Genomic DNA, 15773 nt, shown 5'->3' on the forward strand with positions numbered 1-15773 from the left:
TTGGTGAAGGCTCTTTCCTGTTTCAGCATTTTTTTATATATATTTTTTTACCTTTATTTTACTAGGCAAGTCAGTTAAGAACAAATTCTTATTTTCAATGACGGCCTAGGAACAGTGGGTTAACTGCCTGACAATGCCCTTCCCAGAAGAGTGGAGTCTGTTATAGCAGCAGAGGGGAGACCAACTACATATTAATGGCCATGATTTTGGAATGAGATGTTTGACGAGCAGGAGTCCACATACTTCTGGTCATGTAGTGTAGGTAGTTGTCATCATCACCACCAGCTTGAGCACTTGTTTTTTTTTGTTCCATTCTAAGTAAAGTAAAAATATTAACTTGCAGTTTCTCATTCACCCAGGGGCTCTTAGTTGTTAATGAAATAGCAATACTACTACTACTAGCCCTACTACATATCAATTATTATTATTATTTTTTACAGATTACAGAGACAATCCTGCCAGCGCATAGCATGGTCTCCGAGTAGGCATAACATAGTAAATGTAAATCTGGGACACTCAAAATAGTATTGATATGTAACCATGCCAATTGACTGATGCTTATAAGGCAAAAATGGTGGGGGGGACAGGTAAGACACACACACACTTCAAGGTGCACAGTGTTTTCATATTCCAATTAGAGTAAGTAGGGTTCTCCAGTCTGTCTTGAAAAAAACAAATTGGATGCATCTAAATGCATTTAAAGAAATACATATAACGAAGAAACCAAACTTTCTGTTTTAGGTGATATACCCGACATAAAATCATTTTCACCGTTTTGCTGCAGCAATCACTTGCAAAAGTATTCATCCTCCTTGGTGTTTTCTTATTTTGTTGTATTACAACCTGTAATTTAAATGGATTTTTATATGGATTTCATGTAATGGGCATACACAAAATAGTCAAAACATTTTCAAAAATTCTTTAAAAATAATGGAAAAGTGGTGTGTTGTATATGTGTTCACCCCCTTAGATTTCAGACAGGTGGACTTTATTTAACTAATTATGTGACTTCTGAAAGTAATTGCTTGCACCAGATCCTATTTAGGGGCTTCAAAGTGTCACATGATCTCAGTATATATACACCTGTTCTGAAAGGCCACAGAGTCTGCATCACCACGAAGCAAGCGGCACCATGAAGACCAAGGAGCTCTCCAAACAGGTCAGGACAAAGTTGTGGAGAAGTACAGATCAGGGTTGGGTTATAAAAGAAGTATCCAAAACTTTGAACATTCCACGGAGCACCATTAAATCCATTATTAAAAAATTGAAAGAATATGGCACCACAACAAACCTGCCAAGAGAGGGCTGCCCAACAAAACTCAGACCAGGCAAGGAGGGCATTAATCAGAGCGGCAACAAATATAACCCTGAAGGCGCTGTCCATGGGACCACTAAGCTGTACACGCCACAGACCTGGGCTTTACGAAGTGGCCAGATAAAGGCCATTGCTTAAAGAAAAAAATAAGTAAACACGTTTGTTGTTCGCCAAAAGACGTGTGAGACTCCCCAAACATATGGAAAAAGGTACTCTGGTCAGATGAGACAAAAAAAATGTTTTTTGGCCAACAAGGAAAACGCTCTTTCTGGTGCAAACCCATCTCTCATCACCCCGAGAACACCATCCCCACAGTAAAGTATGGTGGTGGCAGCATCATGCTGACCAGCATCATCGGCATGGCCTGGGAAACTGGTCAGAATTGAAGGAATGATGGATGGTGCTACATACAGGGAAATTCTTGAGGAAAACCTGTTTGTCTTCCAGAGATTTGAGACTGGGACGGAGGTTCACCTTACAGCAGGACAATGATCCCAAGCGTCCTGCTAAAGCAAAACTCGAGTGGTTTAAGGGGAAACATTTAAATGTCTTGGAATGGCCTAGTCAAAGCCCAGACCTCAATCCAATTGAGCATCTGTGGTATGACTTAAAGATTGCTGTACACCAGCGGAACCCATCCAACTTTTGCCTTGTAGAATGGGCAAAAAGCCCAGTGGCTAGATGTGCCAAACTTATAGAGACATACCCCAAGAGACTTGCAGCTGTAAATGCTGTAAAAGGTGTCTCTACAAAGTATTGACTTTGGGGGGGTGAATAGTTTTCAGTTTTTTTGTCTTGTTTGTTTCACAAGAGAAAATTATTTTGCAGCTTCAAAGTTCAAAGCTTCATTTTGTGTAAATCAAACGATTACAAACCCCCTAAAAATCCATTTTAATTCCAGGTTGTAAGGCAACGAAATAGGGAAAATGTGAAGGGGAGTAAATACTTTCACAAGCCACACAACATTCAATCATCATCAGGACTGAACCCCCTCCATGTCCAAACCCCTCTGACAATTACCTGTTAGAGCAATATTGACTTGGTATGTTGATTTTACTCTCCTCAAGAAGAAGTGGGAATGCAAAGAGCAATGGCATTGATTTGTTTTTGTGCCTCAGTGCCATTTTAATGCCACTTCAGATTGATTTGTTTTTGTGCCTCAGTGCCATTTTAATGCCACTTCAGATTGATTGATTTGGACTGAAACTTAATGCTTTCTGGAACTATTGATTTCTGGCCAGGGCTGTTAACAGTCTCAAGTCCCAATAGACGTATCTTGCATTATTAGAGGACAAGACACATATTTTGGGTTCAAGTGTTCACATTTAATTAAATCTTTTATTCTCTGAAAAAAAAACACAAGGTAAAACATTTCCCCAAAGTCGTCATTGCACATAAATACATACCATAAACATTTACAAATATTATTTGAATGAAATTACCTATAGTTTACAAAATAAAGGTGTAGGAGGGTAAAATAAATTAGATTAGTCAAATTGTCATCAAAATGTGTAGTGTTTCACCACTCTCCTTAATTTGTTCCGAGAAATACACAGACATTCTTCAATCTTCTCATCACCAGGGAATGGCCTCAATTCCAGTCCCTTTCATTATCAGTCACATGGATGAGTGTGGGTTTGAGAGATGATTTGGAACAAAACAACAGCAACTGGTAGGCTACTAAAATATACAGCAGCAGGAGAGGCAAATATAGCCTGGTACCAGCCCAGTTTGTGCTTTATAACCAACTCCACTGCCGTGTAAGCAACAGTTTATGGCATACAAAGACTGACAGAGGACTTGGATTTTAAAAAACATACGAATCTGCTACCAGGCTAGGTTAAATATATCTGATACAAAGTAATAATGTCAAAATGCACTTTTCGTTTCATACCCTCTGTTTGACTCTATTCTACTCTAGAAAGTGTACAAATTCATATCAAACAAATACTTCATATCAAATAGTCCAAATAGCCTTCAGCAATGTATTCATTCCAGTACAGCTATTATATTTTTTACTTCCAAACTACCAAAAACTTGAGTTGGTCACCATGCACAGGTGTGGGTGGCACAGTCTTCATTCTTTCTTCCCATTCATCTAGTAGTTAAGGCTTAACACATTAACTATACATTCATACCACATAGTTAAGTATGAACAATCCATAAATAGGTTACAACTTAAGTTATATTACAGTACGTTAGTCAGTCTTTCTGGACACTTTGGGATAATAAATACAATACTGCATATCCAATTTCCACACTTTCCAAGTGTGATCACTTTCTTTGAAACCCCCATTCCTAGAAATACCCCCAAAAAACATACAAAAAGAAAAATATATTGTGGATCATGTTTTAGTCACTCAAAAGGATATTTTACATGGGAATCAGAATGATTGTTCAGGACTTTAAATCATGTTTTTTATTGTAATGGTTTATATGCAGTGGGGCAAAACATTTATTTAGTCAGCCACCAATTGTGCAAGTTCTGCCACTTAAAAAGATGAGAGATGCCTGTAATTTTCATCATAGGGACACTTCAACTATGACAGACAAAATGAGAAGAAAAAAAATCCAGAAAATCACATTGTAGGATTTTTTCACCTCACCTTTACTGACAGTTCTTGAAAAAAGCCTACAGTTGAAGTCGGAAGTTTACATACACTTTAGCCAATTACATTAAACTCAATTTTTCACAATTCCTGACATTTAATCCTAGTAAAAATTTCCTGTCTTGGGTTACTTAGGATCACCACTTTATTTTAAGAATGAAATGTCAGAATAATAGTAGAGAGAAGGATTTATTTCAGCTTTTATTTCTTTCATCACATTCCCAGTGGTTCAGAAGTTTACATACACTCAATTAGCATTTGGTAGCATTGCCTTTAAATTGTTTAACCTGGGTCAAACGCTTTAGGTAGCCTTCCGAGTATGCTTGGGATCATTGTCCACTTGAAAGACCAATTTGCAACCAAGCTTTAACTTCCTGACTGATGTTTGGAGATGTTGCCATTTATTGATGCCATCTATTTTGTGAAGTTCACCAGTCCTTCATGCAGCAAAGCACCCCCACAACATGATGCTGCCACCCCCGTGCTTCACAGTTGGGATGGTGTTCTTTTGGCTTGCTTTTCCTCCCCCATTTTCCTCCAAACATGACGATGCTCAACAGTTCTATTTTTGTTTAATCAGACCAGAGAACATTTCTCCACAAAGTACGATCTTAGTCCCCATGTGTAGTTGCAAACCGTAGTCTGTTTTTTTATGGCGGTTTTGGAGCAGTGGCTTCTTCCTTGCTGAGCGGCCTTTCAGGTTATGTCAATCAATATAGGACTCGTTTCACTGTGGATGTAGATACTTTTGTACCTGTTTCCTCCAGCATCTTCACAAGGGCCTTTGCTGTTGTTCTGGGATTGACTTTTCGCACCAAAGTATGTTTCACTAGGAGACAGAACTCGTCTCCTTCCTGAGCGGTATGACGGCTGCGTGGTCCCATGGTGTTTATACTTACGTACTATTGTTTGTACAGATGAACGTGGTACCTTCAGGCGTTTGGAAATCGCTCCCAAGGATGAACCAGACTTGTGGAGGTCTTTCAAAAAATGTTTGCCGGTCTTTGCTGATTTCTTTTGATTTTCCCATGATGTCAAGCAAAAAGGCAAAAAAAGGTAGACCTTGAAATACATCCACAAGTACACCTCCAATTGACTCAAATTATGTCAATTAGCCTATCAGAAGCTTCTAAAGACATTACATAATTTTCTGGAATTTTCCAAGCTGGTTAAAGGCACAGTCAATTTAGTGTATGTAAACGTCTGACCCACTGGAATTGTGAGACAGTGAATTAAGAGTGAAATAATCTGTCTGTAAACAATTGTTGGAAAAATGACTTGTCATGCACAAAGTAGATGTCCTAATCGACTTGCCAAAACTATAGTTTGTTAACAAGAAATGTGTGGAGTGGTTGAAAAACGAGTTTTAATGACTCCAACCTAAGTGTATGTAAACTTCTGACTTCAACTGTATGTCAAGCAACATGGACGCAGTGTTGCGGTGAGATTATCTCAAGTAAATTTGCTGGTACACAAAGCAATGGCACATGGTTTCACAAAAAATGCTCCTACAGACACTGAGTCACATGGCTTGCTATATAAAGTAGGCAGACAGGCATTGAGCCATTCAGTTTCTGTTCAATTGAACACTAGAATGTGCAAAACAAGTGACCTATGCAACTTTCAGCATGGTATGATCATCTGTACCAGGCGCACCGGATCCAGTATCACAGAAACGGCCGACCCTACTGAGCTTTTCACAAACGAGTGTCTAGGGTTTACCAAGATTGTTGCAGCAAACAAAAAATATCCAGTCAGCAGCATTCCTGTGGGCAAAAATAGCTTGTTGATGAGAGAGGTCAAAGGAGAATGGCAAGAATCGTACAAGCTATCATGATGGCCACAAACAGACAAATAACAGCGCAGTCCAACAGTAGCGTGCAGAACGGCATCTCGGAAAGCACAACTCGTCAAGGATAGGCTATTACAGAAGATGACTACACCATGTTCCACTCCTATCAGCTAAAAACAAGAAGCGGCGGCTCCCGTGGGCACGCCATCACCAACACAGGACAATTGAGGAGTGAAAAAAACATCCTCTAGTCCGAGGAATCCCAGTTCAGGAGTTGGCGTAAGCAGAATGGGTTTATGGACCTATCCTGCCTGGTGTCAACCGGTACAGGCTGGTGGTGTACTGGTGTGTGGAATGTTTTCCTGGCACATATTAGGTTCCTTGATACCAATTGAGCAACGATTGAACGCCACAGCGCATCTGAACATTGTCACTGACCAAACCTGTTCACAGCATGAACGTACCACACGTTCCGACGTCCAATCTGCTGCAACTGCGTGGTGCTGTCGTGTCAGCATGGACCAACATCCATGTGGAACATTTCCGACACCTTGTGGAATCTATGCCCCAATGAATTCAAATTGTTCTGGAGGCAAAGGGTGGTCTGACCCGGGACTAGATGAGTGTATCTTTTTTTTTTTTACTGTCCAGGGAGTCAGGCAATGTCCATATAGCATGACTATTAACGATAGTCAAGAAGTTTAGATGAATCTCCCGTTTGACATGTGTAATTACTTGGGTTTTGGGGAACCATTCCCCCGCTTTTGTTCCATGCTGGCTGAAGACCGAGCCAACCAGTTCCTAGCTAACACCAGACACAGATGAAAGTACAAACCAAAGTATATTTGCCTTAGATGAATAGGGGAAACATCATTGTATTTGCAGACATGCTGCAGTCAAATTGTAGCACCACTAGACTAGCTACCTAAACCACTCCCCTCCGCGATATTGGTTACAAGGCGATACCTATTTAAATTGGTGTATTAAAATGAGAGGATTTTGTAATGTCACAAAAAGCCCTTAATAATCCGCCTCCTGAATCCAAATGGGGGAATGGACCAGTAACTATATGATCAAACTTTCATCAATGTAGAAGCAATAGTCATTTTTCCTACTTTGATCTGGTTTCATCCAAATATCATCAAATTTCATAAACATGATTTGACTGTGCAAGACCTTTCAGGCCTATTCAATCCGTTTCAGCGTAAACCTGCCATTCCCGACAACTGCATAGCAATTTCTTTGCTTTTGTTTAGATGTCAGCGGTGTAACTGCGTTGGAGCAGCTCTTCTCACCATGTCACAAAACCACACCTGTCTATACAACCCACCCGCATTAGAAGTTCAGAATGAGAAAGTGTAGGCTATATAGAAAGTGACACTCAAATTGAAACTCATTAAACAAATGAATAAGGATTGATTTCAGCCTAATTGGGGTGTAGATTACAGCACACATTCCAGTGTTTGAGCTTGAAACAACAAGGCTGCATGGGATTTATACTAATGCGACTCGTGCATCCAATGGCAATGTCTGCGATAGGTATAATGCCGGGAGTCACTTGCTGATTTGGCAGCTCCAACGATGTTACACCTCAAAAATAATCCAAATAAAAACACAAACTGCTATGCAGTTGTCAGTTATCGTGGGTTAAGGCAGGTCTGATTGGAAATAGCCCTAAATGTAGCACATTGTATGATGGGTAGATGGCAGAGTCAAGAGCCAGAACTTAGTATATCATGTTAGGACACCATCTTTGAGCACGGCATCTGTGAAAACTTCATCCAGAACTTCAGCCACCATCAACAATACATCAAAGCTGACAATGTCACCAAAATATACAATGTAACATGTAGGAAATTATAGAGTATGTTCACATCAATTCATATGTTTTATCAATGGTATTTATGAAAATAATAAAATAATGGTGCAGTATGACATAAGTGGAATACTGGCACTGAATTGAAGGATCAAGTGTGACAATACATCATAAAGTATAAATAAATCCTCGTACAATATTGAAAAGTAAAATACGCATGGAATGGCACAGACTGAAGTGGCAATGGTGTAGGCCAACATACTTAATATTCCATTGAGTATATGAAACCCAAAAACATCCGTCAGCAAAGACATCTCTTGTCTTTGGGTTCAGTCTGAACCACTATATCTCCATCAATTTCCCAAAGCAAGCAGCATTACATGCAAATAAACATCTTGAACATTATCAGGCTAAAATAATGATCTAACAGAAATAAATATACAGCTACATCATAAGATTTGTAACAGAACGTGGGTCTTGGTCTATGAATACATTATAAGATAGAACTCTTAACTTATTGTTTTTTGAATGACTATGGCCATTTTTACACCAATGAGAAAAAACAAGATCAAGTCATACACAAACAGTACCATAGTAAACTATTGCACCTTGCTCAGTCAGATTATGGTGAGGGATACAGAATCTTCATTACGTAGGCTACACCAAGTCAAAAAATGTGATCTTCACTAAGTTCAGCCTCTCTTTCCAGTTGAGACGAGTGAGATGTTTTAGAAAACTACATACTACAAAAACGACATACTTTTAGTAAAAACCACTTTCTGCCAGACAAACACCTGTCTGTACTCAAACTTGGTAGGTCTGAAAGAAACACTGTACTTCAGGAAGTGACTCCTCTGAAGCCACACTGTGGCAAAGCAGGAAACAAAGCTTCACAGGTCAGCATCATATGACTGGGATCTTAGGTCACATAAGACGAAGAAGGGAACATTGTAACATCTTGAAGGATTATCACTTATAGTACAGCACTGAGAGGTGGGTGACACAGAGAGAGAGAGTCAAAAAGAGAGGGGTACAGTACTGCTGGTTGAGGAGGGAGCTTGCCATAGAGATGGGAGTCTGCTCCATTCATGGTCTGTAGGTGGTTCTAGGGCTGGCGGTTTCCGTACATCAGAGGGATGATGTAACAGGAGATGTCGTCTCCAGATCCCAGCCGTTCATTAGTGATCCGCCAGCCTCGGTCCTTCAGTACTCCCCGCGCTCTCATCACCAGATCCTGAGCAGCCATCGTGTACCTGGTCACAGACATGAAGTGGAGGGGTGTTGTTGGCAAAAATGGTCCACTGTCAATAGTTGCATTTACTTTGTAAGATGTTGGATGTTTACTCAATTTACAAAATTGCATAATACAATGTGCGAAGGATGTCATGGAAAACTATTGAAAAATGTACTTTTACACGCACGCAGGTCCACTTGCACACAGACACACACCTACCTGTATAAGTCGTCGGGGTCACAGTTGGCCAAGAAGGTGGAGACTGATTCGTTGACTTCCTTGTTGGAGAGGACGTCCCAAAGGCCATCTGTTCCCATCACCAGGACGTCGTCAGCACCATGCTCGTATTGGTTTAGGTTGTACACCGTCACCTAGAAAGAATAACAACAAAAATGGGTCAGGTTGTGCACAATGACAGCAATAGCAGACTGAGTTAGCACCATGCTCGTACTGAGTCAGGTTGTACACCAGGGATCATCAACTAGATTCAGTCGTGGCCCGACTGCAAATTGACTGCAAGAAGCCCGAACATTTATAAAACATAATCATTTCAAAACTTGCTTAAATTTGTATACGATCACGTGTATCTCTATTATACTTGGGAACAAATTTCCCAAATTAAATCATCTGGAGCTAATTTCCTGGTGTTTTTTAAAGTCTTATGTCCAACAATAAAAATGGGAAAACTTGGCGGTGCCAGATAAAACCACCCGCGGCCTGCCCACCAGTTAGGGAACCCTATTGTACACCTTCACCTGTAACAAACAACAGGGTCTTATTCAGGAGAGAACACCAATTACATATAGGATCTCTGAGTCTGATATCAGACAACCTTGGTTTGACCACAACAGAGGAACTGTGGTACTGTACACCCTGAACCCGTAGTGTATGTGCTTTAGCCAACTCTTCTATCATCATACCATACAACTGTGTGGGAGCAGGCTACTGTAGCTATTCTCTCTGCCTTTGATCTAAAGACGATAACACTATAATAATGGCACCATAATATGAGAGGGAGAGAGAGAGGTAGAGAGACCCTGGCTGAACTGCCTGTGTAATGAATAAAGAGCTGCAAATAATCAGACTGAATGAGATGGACTCAATGGATGGATAATGAGTGAGATGAAGAGCTGTGAAACTACCAGGGTCAGGTGGGCAAAAGTACTCCAGGAACCAAGCAAGGCCCAAAATATTATGCATCGCTCTTTCCTTCCTTGAACTATTTACGAGTCTGATAACTTTTGTCTTTACTCGCTGTTACAAACCCAGTTAGCCAATCCACTGAAAAAACAACACTTTCACTCGGTCGAGTTACTTGGATAATAAACTGAGCTATAATGTGTGCACAAGGCGTGAGCTGGATACAGTGGCTTGCAAAAGTATTCACCCCCCATGGCATTTTTCCTATTTCGTTGCCTTACAAACCCCCCAAAAATCTATTTTAATTCCAGGTTGTATCATTTGATTTACACAACATTCCTATCACTTTGAAGATTGAGTGAAACAAACAAGAAATAAGATTTTAAAAAATCTAACTTGAGCATGCATAACTATTCACCCCCACAAAGTCAATACTTTGTAGAGCCACCTCTTGCAGCAATTACAGTTCCAAGTCTGTTGGGGTATGTCTCTATAAGCTTGGCACATCTAGCCACTGGGATTTTTGCCCATTCTACAAGGCAAAACTGCTCCAGCTCCTTCAAGTTGGATGGGTTCCGCTGGTGTACAGCAATCTTTAAGTCATACCACAGATTCTCAATTGTATTGAGGTCTGGGCTTTGACTAGGCCATTCCAAGACATTTAAATGTTTCCCCTTAAACCACTCGAGTGTTGCTTTAGCAGGATGCTTAGGATCATTGTCCTGCTGGAAGGTGAACCTCCGTCCCAGTCTCAAATCTCTGGAAGGCTGAAACACGGTTCCCTCAAGAATTTCCCTGTATTTAGCGCCATCCATCATTCCTTCAATTCTAACCAGTTTACCAGCCCCTGCCGATGAAAAACATTCCCACAGCATGATGCTGCCACCACTATACTTTACTGTGGGGATGGTGTTCTCGGGGTGATGAGGTGTTGGGTTTGTGCCAGACAGACTTTTCCTTGATGGCCAAAAATGTTAGTCTCATCTGACCAGATACCTTCTTCCATGCGTTTGGGCAGTCTCACACATACCTTTTGGAGAACATCAAACGTCTTTGCTTATTTTTTTCTTTAAGCAATGGCTTATCTGGCCACTCTTTCTTAAAGCCCAGCTCTGTGGAGTGTACGGCTTAAAGTGGTCCTATGGACAGATACTCCAATCTCCGCTGTGGAGCTTTGCAGCTCATTCAGGGTTATCTTTGGTCTCTTTGTTGCCTCTCTGATTAATGCCCTCCTTACCTGGTCTGTGAGTTTTGGTGGGCGGCCCTCTCTTGGCAGGTTTGTTGTGGTGCCATATTCTTTCCATTTTTTAATAATGGATTTAATGGTGCTCTTTGGGATGTTCAAAGTTTTGGATATTTCTTTTATAACCCAACCCTGATCTGTACTTCTCCACAACTTTGTCTCTGACCTGTTTGGAGAGCTCCTTGATCTTCATGGTGCCGCTTGCTTGGTGGTGCCCCTTGCTTAGGGGTGTTGCAGACTCTGGGGCCTTTCATAACAGGTGTATATATATACTGAAATCATGTGACAGATCATGTGACACATATTGCACACAGGTGGACTTTATTTAACTAAAAATGTGACTACTGAAGGTAATTGGTTGCACCAGATCTTATTTAGGGGCTTCATAGCAAAGGGGGTGAATACATATGCTCGCACCACTTTCCAGGCTTTTATGTTTTATAATTTTTTGAAACAAGTCATTTTTTTCATTTCACTTCACCAATTTGGACTATTTTGTGTATGTCCATTACATGAAATCCAAATAAAAATCCATTTAAATTACAGGTTGTAATGCAACAAAATAGTAAAAACGCCAAGGGGGATGAATACTTTTGCAAGGCACTGTACAAGATTGTGTGTGTGTGTGTGTGTGTGTGTAGAATGGTGCCAGGATGCTACACACAGTGCATCATCATTGGATTTACCTCTGGACAGCAGGACAGGAAAGGCTTGATGTAGATGTTGGAATCATGGACTTTAAGATCATGGTCACCAAGACCTCTGGTCACGCCTATGGTGGCCATTACTCTGGCCTGAGGAAGAGATTTAAAGACACCAGTTAGTGTACTATTAAACTAAGATATACATACTTTTTTCCTATGTAATAAACTCTGTTATAAATTCTGTTCACATTCCACATTTAAATACAGACACACACACTCTCTCGCATTCACGCACGTTACACACACACAAACAACCTTTTTCCCTTCGCCGTAGACTAGTGGGAACCTCAGGTCCTCATCTTCTATGGTTTTATATGCCCTGTGTGGAAAGAGGAGACAATAATGGGTTTTTATTTCATGGTTTATTGCGCTGAGCATTACACACACTGTATTTGATGGTCCTCATTATACCTGTTGCTAAAGGAAGGAGAGGGAGAGCGAGGTGGAGAGAGAAAGCGAGATGACGGAGAAAGAAACAGTAAAAATCAGCTGAGAACGAGGGAAGCAGATGGAGACCTCAGAGAGATATTTCAATTATGTTAGAGTTCATGTCGTTTTTCCTTATTTCCTTTATAACAGGCCAGGGAGCCATTATGGTTCTTCAGAGCCACAGTCAGCAAGTTTAATCATGACCCTTCCTCTAGTTTCACATACACACACTGTGGTCTAAGGCACTGCATCTCAGTGCAAGAGGCATTACTACAGTCCCTGGTTCGTATCCAGGCTGTATCACATTCGACCGTGATTGGGAGTCACATAAGGCGGCGCACAATTGGCCCAGCGTCGTCCGGGTTTGGTCAGGGTAGACCGTCATTGTAAATAAGAATTAGTTCTTCACTGACTTGCCTAGTTAAATAAAGGTTAAAAAGGAGTTTCTGTGAATTTCACAGTAATTTCCAGGTGGCTCACTAGCAAGTAAGTTACTGTATTTCATATTGCAGTACAGGTATTGTAATCTAAATACTCAATACAAGCACTGTGTAATGACACACATTACAATACCGTAGAATTGACTGTATTATGCTGTAAAAAGTAAATGTGACCATAATCCTAATAAATAAATGGATGAAATTGAGGGGATTGGTGTTTGTATGGTGCAGTATACTGCTTTCAAAGTATTTTATTGTTGATAATACTCCAAACCAAATTGCGGGTAAAACATTTGATAATATCCCAAACCAAATCGCTGGTAAACCCCCCTATGGCGGAGAGAAACATTTGTTTTAAAGTTAATTTCCTGCAGTTCTACAAATTTTGTCATGGGGCAGACATTTTTGGCAGTTTTACAGCAAATTTCCTGCAATTCTACCCATTTTACCATGGAGGGAGTGGAGAGTTGTTTTTGCAGTTTTAATGGCTAATTGAGTCACTGTCAGTGACTGGTATGAGATAAAAAAATATAAAAAACTGCTGATGCACAACCGAATTTCAAAGTTGCACCCTGTATATTATACTATTCTAACTCTCTGCAATAAATGGAGACCTCGACTGACTTCCAAAAAACTGTCGTCGGCGACCACTTAGCGACCGCTTATGCCTGTGTTTACATTGAATTACATTGTCCACTCGTTTTGTCACACAAACTTTTGTGATAAATGACAAACTTGCTCAAACTGGTTTTCGCACATGCTCTCTAGGCAACAGTTCGCTGATAAAGTGGACACGGGATGGATAATTGTTTGTTAATGGCAGATAAGCATCGATCATCATACAAATTAAGACCCTTGATATTTATTGGAAAGGAGCATTGAGTTCATCACCGTGCACTTTCACCAACCTGTAGCCTAAACTGTGCATGCTTTTTCAATTCGCACACAAAGTAATATCACGTGACTGCAAATTTACCTTGAAATGATTGTGGTTCTATGTACATTTCGTTGCATTATTAATTTTACCTACACAAAAAGATCATGTCGAACGAAGCAAATTGTCTGTCAACATTTATGAAATTGTACCGACACTTCCTGTTTCCATTACACGTCTTGTTTTTTTCTTCTTCTTATATGCCAGGAATTTACTAGCATAAAAACGGTGGAGGAAATGTGGTTAGTGACTGGGAGGCTGTTATGAGGCCTTGTTTACTACTGTGACTGGGACACAAAGAACATTGCAGTAGTACACAATACCGAAGATGGAATAGAAATAAAGAGAATCTCATTCTATTCCTCTATTCCTACACTGGAAGGGCAGATCATGTTGACTACTTCAATAATAACAATAACAATATAATAACATTTAATGTGACCATAGAGAAACTGTACCATCCAGAGCAATAGCTTCAAAAAATACCAGTACACATCCATATAATGGAGAGCGATACTGAACAAGTTCCCCCTCCTCGTCTAGCCGCTATTGAACCTTCCTGAATCAGCTCACTGTGGTAATGATAATATACTGTACTCTCAAAACATCAAACAGCATATTTAAACAGACAGGCTCTGCTCAGCCCACATCTCTCCGTTAAGTCTACCTTTCTCTCGTGCAAGACCCAGGGCTCTGGGTACACTACAGAGATGAAGGTGAAACACTGTCTCACTCATTATAACCACTCTGCCTTCCCAAGGACATTAATTAGTGAATGGAGTGCGTAGACGCATGTACATCCCAGCAGAATGCCGGATCTCTCTAAACCAGCAAGATCTCACGGTCTCACTTCAGTATTGGCGTTTGTCCATAAAAGTCAAAACTCAACAGTTAAGTTAAGGCATTCGTTCCGACTGGTTAAAGTAAGGGTTAAGGTTTGGGACAGGGTTAAAACAGAAAAAATACAAACGAGGGCCTCGCACTGGGATTGAACCCGCAATCCTCTGAGCTGTAGCTCATGGTTTAGAGACGGTTAAAAGGGGGATTTCACCCTGGGGGACCATGGGTTGGTTTTGATCATGTCCGAGGGATTTCTAGGTCAGTGAGATGTTTCACAAATAAGTGTCCACAAACAATGCACCCTATGACAACTTTCCGTGTATTGGAAGGGGAGTTGCAAGATCTGAAAAAAAATCTATTCATGCTTGTGGCTATTTTATACTGATCGCACTGATCGCATGGTCATGTTAATGATATGAGAACTGAGGATAGACGAACAACATTGTAATTACTCCACAATACTAACCTAAATGACGGAGTGAAAAAAAGGAAGTCCGTACCGAATAAAAATATTCCAAAACATGCATTCTGTTTGCAACAAGTCACTTAAGAAATACTGCAAAAAATATAAAACAAGTTGTCCACTATCGGCATTGTAAGGGACTGCGTAACTGGCGGCAGGGAAGTCAGGCGCAGGAGAGCAAAACTGGGTAATCAACGGAGCAGTTTTATACATAAAACCACCGGAAACCAGAACAATAAAAAAATGGGTACAAAACCCGTTGCGCACCAGAGAAAATATGCACATGCACTTACAATAAACAATTCCGCACAAAGACATGGGGGGAACAGAGGTTTAAATACACAACATGTAATGAGGGAAATAAAGACCAGGTGTGTGAGAAGACAAGACAAAACAAATGGAAAATGAAAAGTGGATAGGTGATGGCTAGAAGACCGGCGACACCGACTGCCGAGCACCGCCCGAACAAGGAGAGGAACCGACTTCGGTGGATGTCGTGACAGGCATATTATTTATTATTGGCATCAAAATGTTAGCTCTTAAAATTAGATCCAACAATAATATTAAGAAATTAGAAATCTGTGGCTGTACGCTGATGATTCATGTTTTCTTTTAAAATCCCTCCACAGACTCGTAGAGAATCTAGATTATTTTGCTAACCTTTCTGGATTATAAGTGTACTATATTACTTATTGGATCACAAAAAAATTCAACTTTTACATTACTGTGTAGTTTACCAATAAAATGGTCTTGTCACGTTCTGACCTTTATTTCCTTTGTTTTGTCATTATTTAGTATGGTCAGGGCGTGAGTT

At 40.4% G+C, this 15773-nt stretch overlaps 1 protein-coding gene across 1 annotated transcript in view; it reads right to left on the reverse strand.

Moving 5' to 3' along the window:
* Window positions 1-2630: 2630 nt before the first annotated feature.
* Window positions 2631-15773, reverse strand: part of LOC115106852 (protein phosphatase 1H-like) — a 58220-nt gene continuing 45077 nt past the window's right edge. Inside the window, exons 7-10 of the mRNA XM_065008126.1 lie at window positions 12100-12172; window positions 11836-11943; window positions 8986-9137; window positions 2631-8785 (exon numbers count right to left, since the gene is read on the reverse strand). Coding sequence (XP_064864198.1) covers window positions 8638-8785; window positions 8986-9137; window positions 11836-11943; window positions 12100-12172 — 481 coding nt within the window. The 3' untranslated portion in view covers window positions 2631-8637. The remainder of the gene's footprint in view (window positions 8786-8985; window positions 9138-11835; window positions 11944-12099; window positions 12173-15773) is intronic.

This window comes from Oncorhynchus nerka, linkage group LG23 (assembly GCF_034236695.1).
Source record: "Oncorhynchus nerka isolate Pitt River linkage group LG23, Oner_Uvic_2.0, whole genome shotgun sequence".
NCBI classification, from domain to species: Eukaryota; Metazoa; Chordata; class Actinopteri; order Salmoniformes; family Salmonidae; genus Oncorhynchus; species Oncorhynchus nerka.